At 34.4% G+C, this 24,659-nt stretch overlaps 7 protein-coding genes across 12 annotated transcripts in view; 4 read left to right on the top strand and 3 right to left on the bottom strand.

Moving 5' to 3' along the window:
* The first annotated feature begins 141 nt into the window (after nt 1–141).
* Nucleotides 142–4,287, top strand: LOC136345865 (WD and tetratricopeptide repeats protein 1-like). Its single transcript, XM_066294525.1, has 11 exons — nt 142–297; nt 1,615–1,820; nt 1,874–1,985; nt 2,042–2,223; nt 2,282–2,474; nt 2,535–2,831; nt 2,883–3,004; nt 3,057–3,237; nt 3,288–3,483; nt 3,534–3,730; nt 3,778–4,287. The coding sequence occupies exons 2-11, from the start codon at nt 1,618–1,620 to the stop codon at nt 3,922–3,924; spliced, it is 1,830 nt and encodes a 609-aa protein (XP_066150622.1). The 5' UTR covers nt 142–297; nt 1,615–1,617; the 3' UTR covers nt 3,925–4,287.
* A 546-nt stretch (nt 4,288–4,833) lies between these two features.
* On the top strand, nt 4,834–6,407 carry Dhod (dihydroorotate dehydrogenase 2). Its single transcript, XM_066294374.1, has 5 exons — nt 4,834–4,971; nt 5,028–5,237; nt 5,299–5,693; nt 5,751–6,097; nt 6,150–6,407. The coding sequence occupies exons 1-5, from the start codon at nt 4,954–4,956 to the stop codon at nt 6,338–6,340; spliced, it is 1,161 nt and encodes a 386-aa protein (XP_066150471.1). The 5' UTR covers nt 4,834–4,953; the 3' UTR covers nt 6,341–6,407.
* On the bottom strand, nt 6,355–7,766 carry Rad1 (Radiation insensitive 1). The gene is made up of 4 exons (XM_066294376.1): nt 7,455–7,766; nt 7,163–7,404; nt 6,710–6,938; nt 6,355–6,652 (listed from the first exon to the last, which is right to left on the bottom strand). Exons 1-4 carry the CDS (start codon nt 7,524–7,526, stop codon nt 6,404–6,406), a joined length of 792 nt encoding a protein of 263 aa, XP_066150473.1. The 5' UTR covers nt 7,527–7,766; the 3' UTR covers nt 6,355–6,403.
* Nucleotides 7,767–7,836: 70 nt separating this feature from the next.
* mgr (merry-go-round) lies at nt 7,837–9,745 on the top strand. The gene is made up of 3 exons (XM_066294377.1): nt 7,837–8,046; nt 8,627–9,024; nt 9,078–9,745. Exons 1-3 carry the CDS (start codon nt 7,969–7,971, stop codon nt 9,166–9,168), a joined length of 567 nt encoding a protein of 188 aa, XP_066150474.1. The 5' UTR covers nt 7,837–7,968; the 3' UTR covers nt 9,169–9,745.
* Nucleotides 9,353–11,265, bottom strand: LOC136345787 (c-Myc-binding protein homolog). The gene is made up of 4 exons (XM_066294378.1): nt 11,023–11,265; nt 10,854–10,975; nt 10,481–10,623; nt 9,353–10,054 (listed from the first exon to the last, which is right to left on the bottom strand). Exons 1-4 carry the CDS (start codon nt 11,047–11,049, stop codon nt 9,912–9,914), a joined length of 435 nt encoding a protein of 144 aa, XP_066150475.1. The 5' UTR covers nt 11,050–11,265; the 3' UTR covers nt 9,353–9,911.
* Nucleotides 11,266–11,716: 451 nt separating this feature from the next.
* On the top strand, nt 11,717–16,385 carry Su(fu) (suppressor of fused). Its single transcript, XM_066294344.1, has 6 exons — nt 11,717–11,930; nt 12,014–12,171; nt 12,481–12,752; nt 12,991–13,219; nt 13,271–13,494; nt 13,549–16,385. The coding sequence occupies exons 2-6, from the start codon at nt 12,020–12,022 to the stop codon at nt 13,929–13,931; spliced, it is 1,260 nt and encodes a 419-aa protein (XP_066150441.1). The 5' UTR covers nt 11,717–11,930; nt 12,014–12,019; the 3' UTR covers nt 13,932–16,385.
* Nucleotides 16,386–18,661: 2,276 nt separating this feature from the next.
* LOC136345770 (dentin sialophosphoprotein) overlaps nt 18,662–24,659 on the bottom strand; it is a 32,482-nt gene continuing 26,484 nt past the window's right edge. For all 6 annotated transcript variants that reach the window (XM_066294361.1, XM_066294364.1, XM_066294363.1 and 3 more), the window contains exon 7: nt 18,662–22,941. In XM_066294361.1, the coding sequence (XP_066150458.1) occupies nt 22,748–22,941 (194 nt within the window). In that variant the 3' untranslated portion in view covers nt 18,662–22,747. The remainder of the gene's footprint in view (nt 22,942–24,659) is intronic.

The following is a 24,659-nucleotide window of genomic DNA, read 5'->3' as shown; positions in this document are numbered from 1 at the left end:
ATATCTTGTGCCAGAGTTGATCTTATTTGTTTCTAGAAATAGGGACGCTTTCGAAGATCTGGCAACACTGCACAATTTCAACTGATATGGTTTTTCCTCTTCTCATTTGTTTATGGATTCCATCGACTTGCTTACATGAATAAAAAAAGCGTCTAAAAAAATTTGTATTCCTAATTCTTCTCATTAGTTGTAAAAAAATGCCTTTTTTATCGAACGCTACGAGCGAAGTCGTATGGGTTGCACGTGAAGTCCGGTTTTGGAAGATTTTTAAAGTGTTCTGTTGCAAAAGAAGGTCCGGTAAGTTTGAAAATCCATAATCAACCCTTGCACGTCACTGCCTTGCGCAATGATTTTTCAACGCTTTAGCATGATGCTAATACTGAATTTATAACATATTAGGGGTTCCCCTTATGCCTAGATATATATATAGGGCGTACCATAAACGCACCGCGCAACTTCAAGGGGATGTGCCTTAGTTCAAAATAAGAAAAAAAGTTCCTATAAACATATGTCTGGGTAGGTTTAATTTCCGCTATAGAGGGTAAAAAAAAATATCCCTTTTTTCTAAAGTTCGGCGGTCACTTAGAAAATTGAATTCATATGTTTCATTCGTCTTAATTATTTAACTTATGTTGAACTAGTTTAAAGATGTGCAAGACTTTGGATTATAATTTTAATCTCGAAAATGAGGGGATATACGTAAAAATATGCAAAACTGGCATTGAGCTGATTCATTGAGATTTGAACGCACGTGGAAAAGTCAGAATACGGTGACAATTCGGCCTAAATGTGTCAAATTCTACTTCGACACTGCCAAAATATGGGGGGCAACTTTAAAAGATCATATTAGCGTTCCCGAACACCTCTTTGATATTTATCCCTGTCCTTTCTATACACGGGGTGAGTTTTAAGTAAGGGTTTCCTTTTTAATACCGCATTATAACTCCACAGATGGAAATCATATAAATTTAGGTTTGATGATCTCGCGAGCTGCCTTATTGGTCCATGCGACTTATGAAAATTGGTTATTTAAAAAATCCCATACTTTTTTTTGTCTTTTTTATACGCCCATTTTCGGTTGTTTTTGAGATTTCGAAAAAATGTTATATAAACATTTTGCTTTGTTTTTAGACGTCTATGTTGTATAATAAGCAAAAACACCTACTTCAAATTCACCCTGTATACAGCGGAATACATTTCCGAATATGAAAATATCCTTAACGCTAAGAAAATTTACAGTAGTGTAGGTGTTCGAATAGACTAATAGAAGCGAACTTGAAAATTTTACCATCTTTTATTTTTTGCAATAGGGAGAGAGAGGGGTAATAAACTCAGTCAATGCAAACAACGTTCCGCGTTTATGTAAAATCCAGACTAATCAAATTATTAAAAATTCGTGCGTTAATTAATATTGTGCACTAGATTATTGTTGGAAGTTGCAGAGGTCTAATCTACCTGGTGGAATGTTAGAGAAGGTTATCGTAACTCTCAAGAAAAAAAAGTAAAGTAATAAAATAAATTCATACAATATATTTAAAAACTCAAACAATACTCTATTAACAACCCCATTTTAATTAACTCCTGACCTTCTTCTTGCTCGTTCTCCACATTCAGACGATGGAGGGGAAAATAAAAAAATCAAATGTCCGCAAGAATATTGTGGATATCCTACAGCGTAGAGAAAGCAGTATTGAAGGCTCTAAAGATGTAAATCGACAACGCCAGTTCTCACACGACTTGATAAGGCGTCTGGGAATTGAATATGAGCTGCAGGGCCATGAGGGCCCCGTCAACTGTCTCCAATGGACTCCTGATGGGAGGTGAGTTAAAACGCTTTTGTCCGTAAAAATAATTAATTTTCATATCCTGGCAGCCTTTTAGTGTCAGGGTCTGATGATACTGAAGTGATGATTTGGGACCCCATGAAGCATAAGAGACTTCAAACTTTGTCTACAAATCACATTGGTAAAATATTTTCGATTAAGGTATGTAGAGGGTTAAGGTGTTGCTTGAAGGGCTGTATACAGATGCATTTGATTAGTTTTTGGGGGCAAACAACAACATTATAGTCACAGCTGCTAGTGATAAAAAGGTCAATGTACAATCCATAGAAGGAAACTCGTTATTAGATTGCACTTGTCATAAAAGTGTTGTTAGAAGCCTGGCCAGTTCGCCCATGAATCCTACAGTATTTTGGTCAGCAGGAGACGATGGAAGAATCATGTTTGTTCTTTTCTCTAAAAGAGTTTCTAACTAGCGAACAAAAATAATTGTTATGTAGGCAGTATGACCTAAGAGAGCCTCACGAGTGTGATTCTGATAATGCAAATTTACTCATCGCTTATCTCATGATCACCGAAATAAAATGTATTGCAGTAAATCCAACGAAACCCCATTATTTAGCTGTAGGAGTAAATGACAATTTTGTACGCATTTATGACAGGCGCCATCTCAAAACTTATCCGTTATCAAAGGTAAATTTCCCCACTGTTTTCTGTTAACTATAAAGTATTGTATTAACCCCATAAATTCAGATTACCGATCACCAGTTTGTATACAACCCAAAAAGCGGTCTGAATGAAATAAATAAGTACGCCCAGTATTATGCACCTGGGCATTTGGCCCTTAACAATGTTATCGGAAAATATGAAGCCAATTATATTACTTTTAATTCCGCGGGATCAGAGATGCTGGTTAATATAGCGGGTGAGACAGGTGAGCAGATTTATTTGTTTGATGTTAATAAGGAGAGACAGATTAGTGAGATCCAGATACCCAACCTTAAAAATTCCATGAGAGAATTGGAAGGAAAGAAATGCGAGTGCACTCTGGTGAGTATACAACATTATTATACAATATAAATAAATATTATTTTTCATTAGGATGACTATGATAATTGCTATTTACCCAGTAATTATGACCTTACAAAGCCTATAAAAATTCCTACCGAATTATGCACCTGTTTTTATATGAGACGCGCTTTTCATTTATACAGAAGACGATGGTGAGTTCAAGTAATGCCATGAGAAATCAATTCAGTTTTGAGACAATTATAGGGTGGGTGATTTATATGGGGCCGCTAGGGATTATTTGTCCGTAATTGAGAAATGGCCCAAGGAAACTAAAGCCTTTAACGGGTTGATTAAGTGTTTGCTCGCGTTGGGATGGGTCCGCGAGGCCAAGTTATGGTATGAACATTTTTGCGAAATTGTGCCGGAATTTGCCAACGATGAAAAGGTATTTTGTCTAAAGAAAGATGAAAAGGGTTTTTAACATTGTTTATTAAGGCGAAAAAAATTTACTCGGGAATCGAGAGCCCGGAAAAAAGAACGATAGAGATACCCAACCGCAGTAAATTCTCATTTGCCAGCGTAACTGCATTTGAAATTGAAAATGAAAAACGTTTAAGTGCTAGGGATTATGAATTGAGGTTTATGGGACATTGCAACCGAAACATACATAGAATGGAGGCAAATTTCTTGGGTAATTCAATTAAATATCAATTACTAATCATCCAAGATTATTCGTTTTAGGGGAAGATGGAAATTTTATTTGTGGGGGATCGAGTGACGGAATAATTTTTCTGTGGGAACGGAAAACTCAATCTATTGTTAATGCTTTAGCTGGTGATATACAGCCAGTAAACTGCCTCCAGCCTCATCCGAGTACATGTTTGTTAGCCTCAAGTGGCAAAAATTCAGTGGTCAAATTGTGGTCTCCCATGGCTGAGGTATGACAACAATAATTAATATTTATATGAATAACTGTGTTTCTTAGGACGGAACTGAGAATATCCATATGGCCGAAGTCCTCGGGGCAGCGGTGCGACTCAATCAACAGTTGTTATTGGTTAACCCTGTTGAGAGATTGGTTAGGCGCTTTACTCTTTTCTCCACGTGCATGCATAACACTGTTTCGCAATAACAGAGAATTTGGAATTAATATTTTATTTTAGAGTCTATCTGACGATTATAACGTTTGCATTTGCGTCTTAACAGTCAAATCAGATTGTTGTTATGTAAAAATGTTTGAACCGACGATTAATGTTAAGTTTACCGTATTTTAGCTATTTGAGCATTGCAGGGATAGTTGTAGAAATTGTGACAAAACTTTATTACTTAGCGTTACTATAGCTAGATAAAGAATTATCTTTTATGTGAGTCTTTAGTTTTACGTTATTGTTAACTTAAAGGACTCGCCCAATAATTCAAATATATACGTATATTTTTTTAACTCAAGTTTGTGCATGTTATATATTAATATTATACTTTAATCAATTCCTAAGAATACTGGAAGTTTGTTTTTCGACTATTGCGGTCCCAGTTATCTTCTAAGAAATAGTAATAATAATAATTTCCTAGATATAAACTTATTTTAAAAATCTGCTGATGCATGACTATTTCGTGAGGCAAAGAAGCCACATAATGATGATCAAGCATAGCTTGCGATGCCCCTTTCTTACTCCAAGCAGAGCTGCTACCCTAGCCTATAATATTCAGTTCGATTCTAATGGGGTTGGCCAAACTAAGTGGTATGAATGAATATAATATCTCTGCCGAAGGATCCTACCATGTATACAGGAAAAAAGTGAAATTTCGCTTTCAAAATCCATTTTTTTTTCGACTAAATTTGACTTTTCCACTCTGTATTTTATTCCTTGATTTTGTTCTACACAATCCACTTCGTGGCACCATAAAATCGCTGATACATAAGTAACCGATAGGCGTTACTTGGTGGCACGACATAGTGGCCCGTTTGTGGAAGTCCTAAAGTTGATTCCGGTTATTGAATTTACTGAGGTTCGAAAAATAATGTGTTCACCATTTCATCAAAAAGAAACTTAATGTCAGTCAATTTAGGTTAAGGCAGAACATTTTAATTTTGTTATTTATCGTTTTCATAAAACTTTCAATGTTTACATTTATATAATAACTTAAGGAATTACTTAAAAAAATGAGCTTCTTTTTCCGAGTAAGAAACTTATTTTGTTGCTTCACATCCATATAAAAGAATTCATTAAATTTCAGAGCAAAACCAAATCCTTATTGTATGTGGTAGGTAGTGCAACTGGGCTCTATGCTGGAGTGTGCATTTACAATGGGAATTACAAGTTCTATAAGGACACTTTAATGCCCCTTGTCCACTTACTTGACCCTGAAAGAGCGCACAATTTAGCCGTGTTTGTGAGTCAATACAGGCTATTACCAAAAATTGTCTCCAAGGATCCTGATATTTTGGTAAAAAGCCCAAAAATCATACTCAAATTTCATTAGCCATCCAACATCATTCAAATTTTAGCAAGTACATGTGCTTGATAAATATTTTCCAAATCCTATAGGAATAGCTGCAGGTTTTGACAAGGATGGAAAGGCCATAATGGGCTTGAAAGATATTGGTTTTGGATTTGTTGAAATTGGTTCAGTTACACCTCTGCCACAATCTGGCAATGACAAACCAAGAGTATTTCGCCTAGTAGAGGACAGAGCTGTGATAAATAGGTACGGTTTTAATAGCCAAGGGCATGAGGAGGTCTTACAAAGAGTAAAAAATATAAAATGCAATCCTGAAGCTCCAGTTATTGTGGGAGTTAATTTGGGAAAGAACAAAACCTCTGATAATGCAGTAAAAGACTATGTGGAAGGGATTGAAAAGTTTGGAGTAATTGCAGATTATTTGGTAATAAATATCAGCAGGTGTAGCACCTATCAAGCTTAAATACTTATGTGAAGTCTAGAATTATCTATTTATAGTCCTAATACACCCAATTTGCGAGCACTTCAAAACAAGGAAAATTTAGAAACATTGCTGAAAGCTGTTGTTGAGGCTAAGAATAGATTAGGTGAACCAAAGCCCCCATTATTACTGAAATTAGCTCCGGACCTTAATTATGAGGAGAAAAAAGATATTGCTGAAATTATTAAACGAAAAGACTGTAAGGTAGATGGTTTAATTGTGTGTAACACAACAGTGGAAAGACCAATGCTCATAAGTCAACATAAAAATGAGCAGGGTGGCTTGAGTGGGGTTCCCTTGAAAAATACATCTACACAAATGATTAAAGACATGAGTCGACTTACAAATGGAATTTTAATCATTGGTAACAGTTGTAAATTTACTACTTACATTGTTTCAATATTGAAATTATTCAGGTGTGGGGGGTGTATCTTCAGGAAAAGATGCTTATGAGAAAATTAAAGCTGGAGCAAGTTTGATACAAATTTATTCAGCCCTAATTTATGATGGGCCACCTTTAGTTGCTCAAATAAAGAAGGAATTAGCCGATTTAGTTGCTAAAGATGGTTTTAACAATATCAGTGAAGCAATTGGGAAAGATCGGTAATAAATAAAAAAACATTTGTAACAAAAATATATTTAATAAAATAAAATGTATTTTATTTTAACTTTAATCTTGAGTCATGTACTGTGATGTCACATAATGTTCAACATACATCTGATTTTCATCTGCATTAATAACTAATTGCAATCCTAAAAGTCCACTTTCCCCTGTTGAAATAGAGACTTTACTGGAATGATGCAAAACTTTAATAATATGCTTCATATTGGCAAAAGTATATGTGAAATCTGTTTTCTCCTTGCACTGATAATTAGTCACACATTCTGAGTGTTTATTCAGACTTACTTGAGATTCTCCCTGAAAGCAACTAAATTCATGAACCAAAATTTTAGAGAATTGTTAAGTTGTACTTACAGAGAGACTCCTACTTTTTAATTGGAAAAAGGGGTACTCTGGGCTGAAAGTAATTTGTAATTCATCAGCCATGTTATCAAGGCTCTGGAGTAGTTCACAAAATATATTTGCATTTATCACAATTTTATTCAAGTTACATTCTTCAGCCAAACTAAGATTTTCAAATTCATCCATGTTCATAGTTTTAATTTCACAATCCACAGTAATGTTTTCTTCGCTGTGATTCATTCTTAAAATTTCGTTTTCAAAACTACTAAAATCTACAAATGTATAATGTGTGGAATTCATGCATTGGCCTAATTAAATATAGGAATAAACTGGCTTAAAGGTGATTCTGATAGGTTTGAACCTTAAATAAGACTTGACAAAGAGCAGAATATTCCACATTACTGTAAGTGGCCTAATAAAGTAGCATTGTATATTATAAGATCATGACAAGACTTGCAGACTTACATTACACATAAAGGCGATCCACTAGCTTTGAATGTTAGCTTCAAGCTGGGGTTACTGTCATCTCCAAATATATTGAGGATATCAGTAAATGTTTTTAAGTTTATCTTAAATATGTTGTCTTTGGTGTCAATTATGTGGTAGAGAGAGAACATGGTGCGTGGAATGTATGCTGATGTCTCAATATATTTCATTTCTTCCAGTGTTACTTTGAGACCCTCTTCCATGGGGCGAAAAATTGCGTACTAGAGATGTTACTTTTAGTTTCACTCACTTTTTGTTAATTAAGTATTACCTCTTTAATTGCTATTGATTTTAGTACGTTACACACTACTTTCACTTCAGTTAATTCTGCACAAAATAACATGATAATGGGGAATGTGTGACTGCGTTATTTTACATTGGCAAGAATATAGATGTTTTATTATTATTCGTTAATTATTATTTAATATTGTTAGACGTTGTTTAGGAACATTGCTGAAGAAAACGAAATTTCTAAAAATTCAAAACAAGATGACAAATTATATTCCTGTTCGATTTAGTCGCCGACAGTTATGTATTGCTTCCTTTTTATCATTATTTTTGAAAAGTTGAAGTGAGATGAGCTGACATTCGTAAGGACTGTAATTAGTTTTTCACCTCAATAGATAATATTATGAAATGTCAACTACAATATCACTTTTTTAGGTTAGGAATTGGGTTTTGCAGACAAACAAGTAAAAAATTTAAAAATAAATATTCAAATACACGAGATTTTTTTACTCACAACTGTGAACATTTTTGGAAGTAGTGACTAAATATTAAATTACATGATGGAAAATAATAGTGAAACCCTTAGTTTAGGAGATAAGAAATCGTATGCAGGTATACCAGAAGCGGAATTCGTGGTAAGAATAATTTTTATCTCCTACAGTTGAATTAGGGAAGTGAAATACATTTCCTACATCTAATAAAAGCTATTATCCTGAAACATCTCTCAATTTATTGTTTAACTGTGCCAATTTACACAATTTCAAATTACATGTCAGAAATTGCATAAACTGTGAAATACCTTTAAACTCAACACCTTGTATCTTATGGCATATTCGACATAATACATTAGTGTGCATGAAGTATGAAAATTGTTTAGTGACAAATATTTTTATATATTCGATACCAGAAAAAAAACTGACATATTGGAGGAGTTCAGGATAATCTGCACCCTCACTTATTATTTTCTATATATCGCACAGATCTGATGTCACTTCTTGTGCTAAAATTATACAAATATGTACTGTCTTCAACTTTCTACTATGCTGAAAATCTTTCTAAAACTTAGCCATTTAAGTATATAATTTTTAGCATTTAGGTGGAAGTACAATGAAGCTAAAGTCATTAATTAATTTAATTTCAAAGCAAGTGTTGAACATAATTATATTAAAAACAAAGGTAGCTTAATTTTATCTTATCATTTATCAAATCTCTTAGGATGATGTGGATGCATATATGAGCCGACCAGAAAACAACAGTGGTGTGGAGGAAGTTCTCAAAAAGCTAGACAGTCAACATGCTAAATACAAATTTATGGAATACAATCTTTTAGCAAAAAAGAAACGACTCCAAAACCAAGTCCCTGAGTTGAAACGTTCGCTTGCTATGATTGAGAGACTTGAAACTCAAAAGGAAGAGTTCGACACTCAGTTTCTTCTTAGCGAGCAAGTTTTTTCAAAGGCCAAAATACCGCCGACAAAAAATGTATGTTTATGGCTTGGGGCTAATGTCATGTTAGAATATACATTGGAAGATGCCAAAAATCTGCTGACTCAGAATATTACGGCTGCAGAAAGGAATTTGGGATATGTAAATCATGATTTAGATTTTCTTAGGTAAGATATTTGGCTATGGCATAACCAGTTGATAAAAGTATTTACTATAATAGGGATCAGTTTACAACAACAGAAGTGAACATGGCTCGCGTTTATAATTGGGACGTTAAGAGACGCCAAGCTTCAAAGGCAGCGGCTAAGTAATTTTTCCTGATTATTGCTTTGTATGATATGTTAGGTTTATTTTGTCACTTACATGTTATGACATTTTAGTAAAACTTCTTTTTTTAATTAATTTATAAAATAGAGAACATCCAGGAGTGGCTTTCACTATTAGAAATTTTTTCTCTTAGTTTAACAAAATTGCGTCCCAAAAGAAATAAAACTATTTATATTTGCCAACTTAGAATTTATTCAAAATATACAGAACCCTTAAAAGCAAACATGCAGTATAAGGGAAAAAATGAAGTCACTTTTAAATAATAATTAAACAAATAAATTAACAGTACTCTCCGTGTAATCACATGCTCTTAATGCACATAAGATTCCCGGTAATAATTAAAAGAAATTAAAGCAATTAATAACAAGCCCAGCTTGACAAGAAATAGTTGATAATACATCTAAATAGTGTGATTTTGTACTTGAGGACAAAGGCAATATTAACTTTTATTTTTAGTGCAAAACTAGCTTTCATTTACTTGGAATGTAACGATTCAACTTTGCATTTTATTAATAGTTATTACAACACACTAAATGCAAAAAAATAAAATCAAAGGAAGCATTTTTTTGGTATTAATTAAACCCTGTTATTTTCATTCTATGAGCTATAATAAAGGAGAGGAAACAACACCAATCACTACCTTGTCTGAATAGATGCTAAGTTATTATCCAACCTGTAACATATATACAACTGATGGAATTTCAATAAATTTGTAAGAAAAGGTAAGTTATTTTTGTGATTGAACAGAGGCATTTTCAGGATTTTCCTCCAGACTGGGTAATTTGAGGCATGGGGCAGGTTCATTTTCTTCAGTTTTCTCAGGTTGCCCTTTAGCTGGCGCTTCTTCAGCCAGAGGCGATATACTTCCACCTAATACAATATCAATTTTTTGTATTCCACTTTGCCCTTTGGGAAGTTCAAATAGGAATTCACATATAACAAAATAACAACCTAGATTCTTCCCTGCCTTTCCAAATAATTAAAAACTTCTGTTTTAGAGAAGTCAGATGGAAGGATGTGGCAAAGGAATCAGGATTGGCACAATCCTAATTAATAAAGATTTTGAACAGAAAACTTGATTTGATTATGATTGCGCAAGATTGAAAGAAAACAGCTTCAGTTACATTTAGTGTAAGACTGAACACTTACACATGCAGATGAATTTCAATTCCAAGGTCTAAGTGAGAACACATTATTATATTATTACATGATGCTTTGGTTACCTATGTGTTTTGGTTTGTATAAGACACAGTACACTCTTATCAATAATTGACATAATTTACTACTTAAGCTTACCTTCTGGTTCTCCTTCTCCGGTTTTCCCACCTGCTAACTGTGCTTCTAAATCAATTACTTTATCTTCAACTTCACTTAATTTTATTAGCAATTCTTTATTGGTCTCCAAGCCCGCAATAATTGCCAATTTATCACGGATATATCTAAACACTGTTTTAAGGAATTTGTCTTTATACAAATAAATATAATGAAAAGAATAATTTTCATTACATTCTGTGCTTGTGTCCTCTGTATTGAATATAGAGTTTCAGGCTATATTGATTACATTTCACCAAAATATTGATCAAACATTTAACTGCCACATAATTAGCATAGATTAGGGACATAATGTCAGATCTATTTATACCCCATAAAAAGATAATAAAAAGGATACTCTAAAGCATCTTCAGGCTTTTCAGTTTCTTCATAGAGGTTTACCAAAACTCTCGTTAAGGCATCCATAACACCATTTTTCTCCAGGTATTTGCGAAATTCCTCACGTTTACCTTCGGACGGCTAAAACGGTCCTTAGTAGGGTTTGTAGATTGGGGGCTAATACTCACCTTATAAGACGGATTTGCTGCGCTCATTATGGTATAATGGAAGTATATCTGTGATAAATAAAAGTTAAATTTTTTAGTTATTTTGACTTTGGGTGACAAATTAATATGTGGCCAACTTCCTAGATAAAACTGAACGAAAAGCGATAAAAAAATTATTATTAACTATAAAAAATTCTCAATATTTTTTTTTCTTGAATTATGGGGTTATTATTAGGGATGGAGATTGTTGGCGTAAATTTTCGTATTGGAAAAAAAAACTCATTTTACTTTCATATTATTTTTATTGGTTTACGGTCGATCGATTATGTTTCTCTTTCTTCAGTTTATAACAAAGGGAATTTATATTAAAGGATAGAAGCTAATTGGAGCAATTGTAGTTTAAACGAACTATTAATGTTATAATCCTTGCAATTAGATTTGGCAATAGCGCATTAATGTACTAAGGCCAGTTAATCCTAAATTCACTTCAATATTTAGTTTCTATAGGATATCCAGCATTAATAACAAGCAGAATTTCGAGTACGAATAATTTTAGTTCTACTTAAAATGAAATTAAATAGTGGGCAGACCAAAGATATAAGGACGCCATAATATGTGTATTAGTCATGCAAGAACGTTGCCATATTTCAAGTTTTATGTTTCAACTTTGACTAATAAGTATTTCGGATAAATATGCATGTTTAGACATTTTACAAAGATTCTAGTCAGTTTGACATTGATGCTAAAAGTCTCGGTTAATTAAAGTTTTTGTTTGTTTTATTATTTCAGTGTTGTTAATTTTTGTTTTTAAGATATGATTTAAGAAAAGGGACGAGAAATAAACTTTAACAGTCACCATTAATCACCCGCAATAGTTTGTGCAGTGCCAATTAGGAATTCATCTGTGATTTTAGATTTTTTATAACTAGGTAATCACCTTTTTTTAGTAGCCCTTCGCAAAATTCTAAGTACGAAAGTAAAGCGCCTTAATTGATAATCATTTTACACGCAGAATATTATGGACGAAGCAGCAGCTCTTACTCATCATCCACCACCAATTAATATGCTTCCCCCAACCCCTGCAGGTTTGGAAACTTTGTACAACTTATGTCGAAAGATCTATCCAGACCAAGTGAATCCTTTACAAGTAACAGCCTTATTAAAATATTGGTGGGTAGTCAGTTTTATGTTCCTTTGTAATATTTAGCTGTTTGGTCTAATAAGTTATATTGGAATATTCTATTTTTAAATCTATATAAAAAGCCATTTCCTGTTAGGGGAAAGATGCTATTATTAGATCAGTTCCTGTTTATTTCCTCTTGTCTGACATTACTTCGAAGAGAAAGGAATGAAGCTCTGACTGCTGTAAAAATCTCAATCTTATCCATATTATCCAATTGCAATTAAAAGTACCCCTTATTGCCTCTTTAATATATACATTAACCTACATTTATGCTCTGATCCTTTTCACAACTTTAGGTTAGGTGGTCCTGATCCTCTGGATTACATTTCCATGTATGCCAACCCAGGGGTGCCCAATGAAAACATTCCTCCTCATTGGCATTACATCAGTTTTGGATTATCAGATTTACATGGAGATGGTCGAGTTCATGATCCAACTGGAAATGAGGGTCCTTCAGGGTTTGGTTTTGAGTTAACATTCAGGCTGAAACGAGAGCCTGAGGAGACTTCTCCTCCAACTTGGCCAGCAACTTTAATGCAATCTCTTGCCAAATATGTGTTTCAGTCAGGTATTTATCATATGAAATAGATAGATAAACATTATTATGTAAACAGCAGGAGCAACGCCTTGGTTTTTTAAAATAAAATGACTTAAATCTGTACTTATATCTTAAAAGTAAAGTTAAATATGTTGGCTGAATAACTAATATTAAATAATTATTTGTTGATGCTATAGGATCAATATCAGTTGCATGAATTTTTATAGTTTTTTGTAATCTATTGTTTAAAGTGTAACATGTATTTTAGGCAATGCCTTGTGTGCTAATGATCATGTTTCTTGGCATTGTGCATTAGACAATAGTGAGTCGAGAATTCAACACATGTTAATGACCACTGACCCTCAATTAAATAGTACTCAAACACCATTTGGTACAGTGGATTTTGTGCAAATTGTGGGAATATGTACAGAGGAGTTAAAAGCTACTCAGCAGTGGAATGGTTCTGGGATTTTAGATATTCTTAAAAGATTGCGGGCGTAGGTTGGAAATTTTGCGCATTTTTGAAAGTGAATTTATTGTTTCCTTAGTGCGGGTGGCGCTTGGCACATAACTGATATGAGGCGAGGAGAGAGTATTTTTGAGTTAGATCCATATGCACATGAAGAGGTTGAAAGGGGATTTGAGCTTCAGGGCTCTAATTTAAGCGGTGTTTCAGGACGGTGTTCTTGGTCTGAACAGGACTATTTCAGTGGAAAGGATTGTAAAGATGTTAATGCAAGGTTGGATTCGCCTTTTCATCAGAGTTTCATAGGTTTTTATATAATTACATTTGTACTTCTTCAACAAATTTGTCATGTTTTTAAAGGTAATTCATTGGAGTCCCCAGAACTTCTCCGAATACGAAAACTAGATGGTGTACATTTGATTTTTAACCTTGAAGCTGGTAGTTTGCTTCCATTGGCCATTAGAGGCCGAGTGAAACACGGTCGGCATTTCACTTTCAAATCAGTGTTGGGCGAAACGGCGATAACTTTGGTAGCTCACTCAGTTACCGGAACTTTAGTGCAACAAGAACAGCCGTATATGTCTCAGGGAGCGTGGTTGCAGGTACTGATTCCGGATGATTTGGCTCAGGATATGGCAGTTACATTTCAAGCCTTGGCGAGCCCAGAAGCTCTGTCGCTACCCAAAACTTTCTCTTGGCCTGAAAGAAAGCTCTCAATTACCATTGTGGCTGATAAACCATAGAGTTTTTTAGTTGAGAATGGTAGCAGGGTTCCTAGTGCCTTGATAAGTTGTTTTCTAGCAATGAAAACTGCTGCAAATACAGTCAATTTAGTTTTAATTGTGGTTGTAGAGAGTGGTTAGAAGTCTTTGTGCATTTATTTTAGGTTGTAGAGCTCTTAAAGATAAATTATTTTAACAAAACTTTTTTAGTATCAGAGATTAATCCGATCAGTAAAAATTAATTTATAGGAATGGATTCAATCTACACAGACTATGTTTTATAATGATTTTTGAAGGCTCAGTTTTTCTAACGCCTTCTTTTTATCAGATATGACTACATATTAATTTGTATAACCACATCATATAAATTATTGTTTCCTTCGAATCTTTGCAGTCCCTAACCTTCTAACAGTATGTATTTCGAGTCTGATGCCAGTTTGGAAGTCCAGACGTCGAATCATCTTCAAATGGAAGTCTTCGTAGGGGACTCATTCAGTTCCTTACCCTTTTTCATATAATGGTTCCCAACCTGAATATCCCTTCAAAAAACTGGTTGGTATTTGTTTGGTTCTCCTGGTAACAGAACATAAGGTCACCCACCTCTTTTGTGTGGAAGACGTGAAGTTGCCATCCTTCAGTAAGAGCCCACTAACAATCAAAATTGTTAGGAAAATGTTTATTAAATTCCCCTTCTTGTGCTGCATGTGGTAAGGAAATAAGAATTTTGTGGAACGAGTTCAAGATAAATTGAAGGAAATGCACAATTGACATCGAAAAATTGAACCGAACATTGATGCAAGTACTTGAACTTAACTTTGAATAGATGAAAGGTGAGGTAATTTTAAGACAAAAATCTTTAAATAAACACATGCCCGATTTCAGCTAGTTAAGGGGTGAGGGAATTTCAATATTATCTACACAAAAGAATTATTTAATAATGCAATCATTCACTCACTTTTAGCACCGGAAAACATGCTAGTATTATTTTTATATATTTCACATGGTTATTTATATTTTTTACTATGGCTTGTTATTAGGTAAAGTCCTCTAGTTTGCGTAGCAAGCCTGGCAAATAAATTTTCGCCTCTCATTTCTCGCGACTCTCGTTATTATGTTTGGCGAAATGATTTACTTCAGGGTTCTACAATTTTTTTAAATATATGTCGCAGCCTTAGAAAAACCCTGTACATTGCATAATACTACCCATATTTAAAGAATATGATTTAATCGCGATGGTTCTCAGGAAAAGGTTCATAAAATAGAGAGTCACGAACTTCTAATATTCTCGAATAATTTAATGCGACAAAATTGCGTTGTGATATTTTTTTTGCACCTCCATCACTTTAGAATATGTAAATTTTTTAATTTATTATTTTTTTATACAGTTTACGTTCATAAAAAACCTGTGTCTTTAATATAGCCCCAGCATGTAACTTCGTGGCCCCCCAACTTGTTGCCAAACTACCACATATTTTTCAACCACCTTGTAGATTTAAAATTGTCTTAATTACTATATAATTTTTTCTCTGCTTTGAATTTTTTGTTTAAAATATTCGTGGTTCCCCAAAACCCGTGAAATTGTGTTTATACGAGGTGTTTCTTAAACATACTCCGTAAGTTTAAGGGGATATTGTTTGGGTTAAAATGAAAAAAAAGTTCAACAAACATGCTCGAAATCGCTTCGTTTCCAAACAACAAAGTGTTAAAAAAAGTCCCGTCTTCGGAGGAGTTGCTTAGTCACTTAGAAGGTGACTAAGACGTTCTTATATTCTACCAGTGGCAGTCGGTTTAGAGCGCTAATTCCATAGAATTTAATTTTAACCTTGAAAACGAAGCGAAATACAGAAAATATCAGGGGCTGAAACCGGCCAGTTCTGTGGGTTCGCTCTTAAATATGAAATGGATGCGAAGCAATTGTGAACATAGTATGTATGTAATTCTTTGTTACTATTGGGTATGTTAGATGAGGTAGCTACGTGTCATTTAATGTATTGTAATACTTATATTTTAATATACAGTGTGTCCGCTTTAGCGATGTCCAACACGAGGATCTAGTAAATTATGACAGATAGCGATTTGGTTAAATGACAGGAAAGTTATTTGATCAAGGGGGTACTTTCACAACCCAAACCGATCTGTAAAATCACTTTTGGTTTTTCCAATGTTCTAGTAGAATGCCTCCTAACGCTTCTACATTTTTAAATCAAGACCGATCCCACGTTCTGTTTGCAATATGCGTTCTATACTCTTGGTAAAGTTGGAATTATCGGGTCCTGGCCTGATTGTATTCATATTCATTATTTCTTTCGCAATTTTACAGGTTTCTTTGCACTATGAAACTTCTCCCTTGGATGCGCAATTTTTCTTCCATTAAACCAACCCTGTATCTTTTACCGCGTACGAGACCTTCTTGGTGACCATCCTTATCTTGGACATACTAAATATACCTACATTATATATTTTTTTATATTTGTACATTGGAGTTTTATTTTAATAAGTCCGCATCAGAGTATTGCGAAATTAGTGCGAACCAATAGAAAATGTGCCAGAGAGGTTATCCGGTAGATTCTCGGATGGTATTCGTATTATTAATGTTGTAATTTATGTAAATTCGGTTATTAGTTATTTTCATTGGACAAGGAATCTGTGGAGTAATTGTTAAAACATGTGCTTTATTAGACCTAAGTCAACGTGACAACCGCGCCCTTCGAAGAAAACAGTTGTTCCTTATGTTTATTGACAAGGGATCAGTCGTTCCTCGCCTTTGACGGGGTTGGGTTGTACGACTCCTCTCGTAACATCGCGAATTCCTAGCTATATCTTGTTTTTATAAAGAAGCGCCCTAACAACTATATGTTGGAGTAAGCAGTAATCTTTTGAAATAAGTCCCCTGGACGGATGTTTGTTGGTAAAGTAAATATATACTATTATTATTGACGTTTTGAAAACAAATCTGATTCATTTTTGTTTCAGAATTACAAATATTCCTTTAAGCAACATACAGTTAGTCAAAGTGAAACTCATGCATTTCAATATTATGCATTAATTTTATTAAAAAAAAACTTTGCTAGAGCAACTGGAAACTGCTCTATTTTGTATTTTAATCTGCAACCGAGTTATATATGAAAAAACTTCTCTTAACCGGTAACTGGTGAAGTTTTTTTAGGTGGAACGTGTGTGGTGTGGTGGTCACGCCCCACATTTTTGTTTCAGGTTTTTTGTAAACAAAATTAAAAACGTTTATTTTTTTTTAACAAAGTTTAAATACTTCTAAATACATAAAAACTAAAATTAACAGATAATGATCCTGTTTGTCCTTGAACGTGTATTATAATAAAAATTAAAGCCACTACATATTAAAAAAAAAATAAAAATAAAAGTACATATCCCTATTTAACAAATAAAAAAAAAATAGAATTGTAACTGGTCATTATAGACAATGGTCACAAATTGCTCGTTGGCTTGTCCTACAGATTGGGCCGTTACAGGCAACGCATAAAACTTTTGTCTCTCTATCGTTTGCATGACGGCAATTTCCGCATTCCACATTTTTACCATATATTGTTGTGCGTTTCTAGGTATCTCTCTATTTACAACTCTAGCTATATTTTGTCTTACATACTATTTAAAGCAAAAAAAAATGAATAAAGCACTTAAAAAAGGGCCTACATATTTTCATGAAATTTGATCGGTAACTGTGCTCACAATTTGGCATAATCAATCTTTTTCGTCCAACTTTTGATGACTCCCAGCTCCAAAGGGGTGCATATTAGGATACAGGTTTATAGGAAAAATAGTCTTGTTTTGACCTTAAGAATACCCTTATAAAATATATACCAAATTTGAATCATCTTGTAAAAGTCAGTTAGTTAATATTTCAAAATTTTTGTTAATATCTTATATTTGGGTTTTACAGATTTGCTTAGAATTTTAATAACTGTTTAGCCATAAGTCTTGACCCTTAACAATTATACGAGGGCTATTTTAGTCACGTCGTTCACTTGGCTTTGGGCACTCAGTTTAGTATCATCATTTGTCCATTTCTCTGTCAGAGCACATCAAGCGAGTAAACCATTTGACGTCACAGTTTTGATCTGAGCGCATTTTGGTTCAGTTGAAATTCATTGATGTTTGTGTGTGTTGCGTATGGAGAAAAGTGTATCAATGATAGTGCAGTGCGAAGGTGGTGCAAAATATTTCGAAAAGAACGAACTGATGTTCACGATGAAAGTGGTCAAGGAAGGAAATTCATAGCAACAAATGATATTGTCCATAACGTCGACAATGTAGTACGGGAGCGTTAGCGTTTCACAATTTTTGCACTGTGCAGATTTTCCTCAGATAGAGAAGAGGCAGTTCCGGGTCAGAGAAAAATCTCTTTCATTGGTCGGGTTTGTAATGGGTAGGCGTTTCCCATACTACTGGACCGACAGAACACCAGGTCGGGTGTTTTTTGAAGATTTTTCACGTGATAATTTTTTTTTTTCGAAAAGTATTTTGATCGATAATAAAACATATTTTGCTGCTGACCTCCTTTAGTTTTAATAATTCCCCCGAACTTAGAAAAAAGATAACCCTCCAACTTTCTCGTGACTGATGCAAATTATTTTTACTATAAAAAAAGAAGCACTCGTAAGCAATGTAAGATTTTATTTTTTTCTCTATTGTACTTGAATTCTTTATAATATAATGCATTCTTTTGGGCCATATAAACGTTGTAATTCCCTTTTTGGATATAAAAAATATTGACACACAAGAAAAAAGTTTATATTTCAAAACTTAAGACACCAAAATCAAATAAACCATGTTCAAATAGTTTTTACATAGAATAAAACCAATAAACAACACTTTCGAACCAGTTTTCCCATCACATACCTACATGCATACGTTTACATCGGCGACTAGCAGCAACTCCACCTTAGCAATAACGTGGAATCGCTATCGCGGAAACGATCAGTTTTTTGCTTAAAAATTTATTGATAAACTGGTGCTCAAGGGGCCTTGCCCGTTATAGACGAATTTCCATAGATTCATTCCTTAAAACAGGGGTCTCCAAACTTTTCAGAGATAAGGCCACATGCGAATATTTAAACACGTCAGTGGGCCGGATTTAAAATTTTGTACGAAAGTAATATTGATAAGTTAATAACTTGCAGGAAATTATTAATAACAAATTAGTAAGTTTCTGTAAATTGTCGCAAGACCGAAAATGTGGAAAATTGTTTTCTTGCAACTGTAATTTTATTTGAAAAGATTGAATATGGAAAAAGAGTTGCTATACAAGTTTTCCATTTCCTTGTAAATTCGCATTACGGGAGTTAAGAAGTTCAGTTATGCCAGTCAAAAATATTAGATCCCACAACTATATGCGATCAGAAAGTTCTGGAACTCTCCTTAGTTTTTCCATCATAAATATATCAATTTGATTTTATAACACAAGGAACTTCTGCAATGATTGTTGCGATATGACAACTGGTTTTGATTACGGCTTCGTTTTGGTTTGCAATTTAAAAAGAAAAAACATGTAGTCTTGATATTTCTGAGATATTAACAGTTTTTTCACGTAATTCTTGTAACTTCTCATATTTTTCACCGTGTTTACTAACGCAATGTCTTTACAAGTTGTAATTTTTGAAAATTACCCCAGTTTCGTTGCGAATAAGATAAAAACTCTCCTCTACCCCCCGATTGAAAAAATATTTCATTGTTTAATTAAAAATCGACGTCTTTGTCCACCTTTTTCTTTTTTGATAACACTTTTAAATACATAAAAATAAAGAAATGTTACGTATACAAGGCATTTCAAATTAAACCCTCACCATTGAGATCTTGGGCGCTAAAGGAGATATGAAGAAGTTTAAATGGGGGCAAAATTGCGTGATTTAGCGTTTGCCCAAACGCCGTTTCTTTTTATTTTTTAACTAAAGTTGATGATGGTAGCCGAAAAACCAAACGTCGGATGGCAAATCTGAAAACGTCATCGTCTAGCTGAAAAAAAGTGGCAGTGAAGGTGTGCTTGAGGTTTTGGGCTTTCTTGTCAAAAAACGCTAAAAATGAAATCTCAAATTTTTAGTTTTGTTTTCGGTCATCTTCGGGAGTATTCAGAAAATTCAAATTTTGAAAAAGGCATTTGGTCAAACGCTGAATTGCGCAATTTTAACCCTAATTAGGCCTCAAAGATGAGGATGGAACTTGAAATGTCCTCTATAAAACACATACGTGTGCATATCGTTAAGGAGGTCAGTTTCAATGCATTGTTGCTGAGAGCCTTCATAGCGAGTGAGTAAATCCTGGAATTTTGTAACTTCTAGGAATCCTCCAATGTATTTTACAATTTGATAAAGTATTAATACATTATTTAAAGTTTTCTATACGTATGACATTAATATTTAATACGGCGAATACCTGTGAATTATTTTTAATCAAGGGCCGGCCTTAGTGTGGTGACCCCTGCCCTGGAGGAAGGAAGGTGTATGATCTGCACCCTTATAGCACGATATTTACGCACAATTTCCTATTCCAATACACAATTCGATTTTAAAAAAGAGGTTGTTCAATTGGAGATTTTTGAGTATGAGTCGTCTGTTAGCAGCATTCTAGCTAAATTCATTATTTGCTATAGATATGTTCCTCGAAAGCTACTCCTACTCACTACACAAACATTCAGTCTTGATAACTATAAGTTTTTAAGGACTAAGCCCTAAATAACCGGTATGTTAAAATATGTTGGTCAACACATCTTCCTGACATGCAAAACTGGGTTCTACTTGTACACCATACAAGTTAGGCTTGGAATACGCAAATACCACCCTTTTCCCTGCTCTCTACAATTTTCACTACAACTGATATAAAAATATATTTACTAATACACACAGAACTCTAGGACCGTTCAAAAATACGTAGTTATGTATTATAATATGTTTATGACACGAAGAGGTTCTGTTTTAATACTAAAACTTTAACTTTATAAAATATTACCTTCAAGCTATCATTAAGACACTTTTTAACGATTAAATGTGGGCTTTTTTCTAATTTCTGCACTACTTTTTGTATAAATTATGTAGGTAGGTAGGTATATGCCTATACTAAAATCGATAAATGCCGATTCTGTGGAGAAGTGAAAATGACGAAATTTCCACCTCTATTAAATCTAAACTAGGCAAATAGTTGACTGGCACACAAGAAATAAGCCTTCACGGTCTCCTGATGTCTCGTGCACGTGGGTAAATACCTCCTCAATCGGGAAAATTAGGGGTTTCATGAAACTTCATATCAAATCAGGACTGGACATAATGTAGCATTATTAATCTTTTATCTGGCTTATTGTATCATCATATATTTCACCAAGCTTTTCCTATTGGCGATTATTTTGGACGTTGTGCTATACAGGGTGTATTTTCAAAAATTTGCCATCACCAAATGTATAGAAGTCCAAACTGAGCTTAAAAATGCTGAGACGCGTCTATTGGAGGGGGGAGACGAAGTATGAAAGAAATTCATTGGTGACAAGCCCTTCGTTTTTTTTATTTAAGTAGAGAATGGGAGAAGTGACACAAAATTTTGTTTCTTTCATTAAAATTTGTTTATAATTCTTAATTTTTCAAGAGATATTCGAAATGCATTGTCCATATGCGTCTTCAAACTTTCGTCGCATTTTTTCAAATAACTTTTGTAGCATAGTAGGGCAAACTTCTACAATGCTTCGATGTAATGCTTGAATATATTTTACAAGAGTCACGGAAACCACGCTTCTGAGGTATCTCCAAAGAAAAAGTCGAAAGGTGTAAGGTCGGGAGATCTAGCTGGCCGCCTGTTCAGCCAAACCATCTATCGGGAAAAGTATTGTCAAGAGACTGTCGAACAAGTAAAACATAATTTATAGAGGCACCATTCTGCTGCAAGTGTAATTCCCAGCCAACATTGGGTGTCCATTCCTTTGATAATTTCATGATGTGACTCACTTTTTTGAAAAAAAAATCGAATAAAAACACAAATTTTTGGGATGGTTGTTTAGAGAATTTTGAGACACTTGAAGTGATGTCTCACTTAACCTATGTTCCCTATTTAAAAGACCGAAGGGGTTGTTACTCATGCGTTAATGTCGATCGGGGATTAGAATTATTTTATTCTTCGTCTTCCCTTTCCATTTTAGGGTCCATGTATCTCAGCACTTTTCGCTTTAGTTGAGACTTGTAGAAATCTGGGAGGTGGCAACTTTCCAAAAAACATCCACTATATGTTGCCCATGCAACATTAGTTAGTAATACCAAACACAGAAAAGATTATTGTTATCTTCGTTTTAAGATCCATTGTCATGTACTGGGTAGGCAAATTTCGATGTCTATGTAAGAAATCTCGGAAACTGTAGGAGGTACACCCTGTGTGTTTTGTTTTCGAATTAGAGTAACAAGTTCGATTTTGGTCATTATCGATAAAATCTCGTCATTCATTATTATTCTAATTTCATAAACATAACTGCTGCGCGAGTTTAACGCCTTTTTGAGTAGATTGCGATGACTAAGCTCTGAAGAAGACATAGAGAGCGCTCTATTCGTTTTTCTCTATCTTCTATAGTTACCGGGATTCTTTATCAAAATTTGATCACCCTCTACTTACTAAAGACTTTGGAATCTCCAAACGTAGCATTCCAGAGGGATCAAGAAGGTCTCTCAAATAAGTCACAGACTAACGCGTCTACATGACCCACTCCTTAATACACGCACCATACCTACTCAAGTTATGCAAACTATAACACCAAGTATTAGAATAATTACGAACAGAAATTCGTACAAAAATTCTACAAAACGACATCAGTACTAATGAATAATATTGGGATATTACACATTGTTTGGCACCACTCTTCCCCTGAGCACGGCAACGGTTGTTTGGCATGGATCAGTAGGGGACTCAGAGTCTGAGCTGGTCATGAAATGCGTCTTCTGCTGCTGCGTACGCAGGTTACTTGCCGGGGAATTGTCGATGGGATATGTCTTATCTTTGAGAAAGGTGGGAGTTATGTGGGCTGTAGGACCTAGAAAGAAGGCCACGCTTTGTTAGAAACTAGAAGTGTAGCGAAAAGGAAAGATATAATGGATATAAAACCTTGGGAGTCCTTATAGGGAGATACATCATTTGGGAATTCGCAAATAGCGCTGTAAATAAATATCACGTTAATAAGAAAACTTCCCTATTGTTTCCATTGTAACATCCTTATTCAGTCTTGAGCAAAATATGCCGTTGTTTTTTTTTTTAATCTGGCAGCACTAGTAAGCTCCCTATTCAAGTTCCGTGGCAATACTTCTGCCTCATGTAAGCAGGGGAGCCCTAGCTAAATTTATAGTGTCAAAAAACATTCATTTTCAGCACGTTGAATAAACCCATTAACAAATTGTAAAGCGTCGCGGACAATTCGACAAGGTTTTCATTAGAATGTCCTCACTCAGACCATTACACTCTTACTCATGCAAAAACAGTCTATGTGTGAAATAAAAAGTTTTTTAATTAACAGTGTTCAATAGGAAATTACCGAGGAAGATTGTGCCCAAAATTCATTCTGGATAATGAGAAACGTGCCATAAAGGTAATACACCCTGATAACTCTCCTGTAAGGGAGCTCGGTGTAGTCATGAGTTTGGGATTATTGTTCGTCATCTTCCGTTAGCTTTAGCTAATGGAAAAGAGTTACTCAATCTTATTTCGATCCCGGTTATAAAGAAAATTTGATACTTCTCCCATCTCCGATGGTTAGTCCAGTTAAGTCAAAAATTTTCAGAATAATCCCTTAAAGCAGAGATTAATAAATCTAGCGGAGAACAAGTCGCAATAGGGTAGTTTCGGTTAGTACAACCATGACTATCTCCTTTTCCCTAAGGTCAGTTCAGGTCTTTTCAACCCTTTAAGACCACACAGGGCACCGGACTGAATTATATTTTTTTCAAAAGCTAACAAAAAAATTGTCTTTTGTCTTTTGAGGGAAGTTTTTCTCAAGTGGCTGTTCTCAGAGGTGAGATTGCATGGCCCGCCCGCGAGCCAGATTTGGCTACCTGCGACTATTTCACGTGGGGTAACTTGGAGTCGGTTTTTTTTTATCTAAACCGTCCCGTGACGGTGGAAGTTTTGGAGAAGAATATTTGTAACGCGGTTGCCAACATACCGGTAGCTATGCTGGAGCTACATTTTAGGGGAATGGTCCGAGAGTGTATCAAAACGAACGGTCGACATTTGTCAAATATTCTTTTTAAAACTACTTAAGTAATTTACGTGTTAGTACAATGAATTAACAAAAAATTAATCAAAATATATACCGAGTGTTTTTTTTTAATTGACCTTTGAAAAAGAAAGTTTCGCTGTCGCACCCAAAATGTTTAAAACACGCGTAAAAAATGTGAAAGTGGGAAAAAAAGTCTCTGCTTCGTTTAGGATCACTTCAGGTTAGGCAGAAAGAGATCTGACTGATGTCGGTCTGAGTTAGTCACTAGTAACCTTTTACATAATTTTATGCAGCACGATGCATAACTATGGAATCAAACTTCTAATATTTATTATAATTTGATAAGTTGCTCTAATTTTTTCCACCAAAAAATACTGCTGCTAATATAAATTTCCACAAAAAAAAGATAAAGAAATTTTTTTGTAAAAGCATTTGGACATACGCTGGCTATATCTAAATATTTATAACTATTAAAACCATAATTATATTAATTTTTCAAAGATGCTCGACAGTTTTCCACTATTGTATGTACATATTCA

Source organism: Euwallacea fornicatus, chromosome 21 (genome assembly GCF_040115645.1).
Source record: "Euwallacea fornicatus isolate EFF26 chromosome 21, ASM4011564v1, whole genome shotgun sequence".
Classification (NCBI taxonomy): domain Eukaryota; kingdom Metazoa; phylum Arthropoda; class Insecta; order Coleoptera; family Curculionidae; genus Euwallacea; species Euwallacea fornicatus.
Note: the sequence above shows the minus strand (reverse complement) of the source record. Positions and strands in the feature narration are given on the sequence as shown.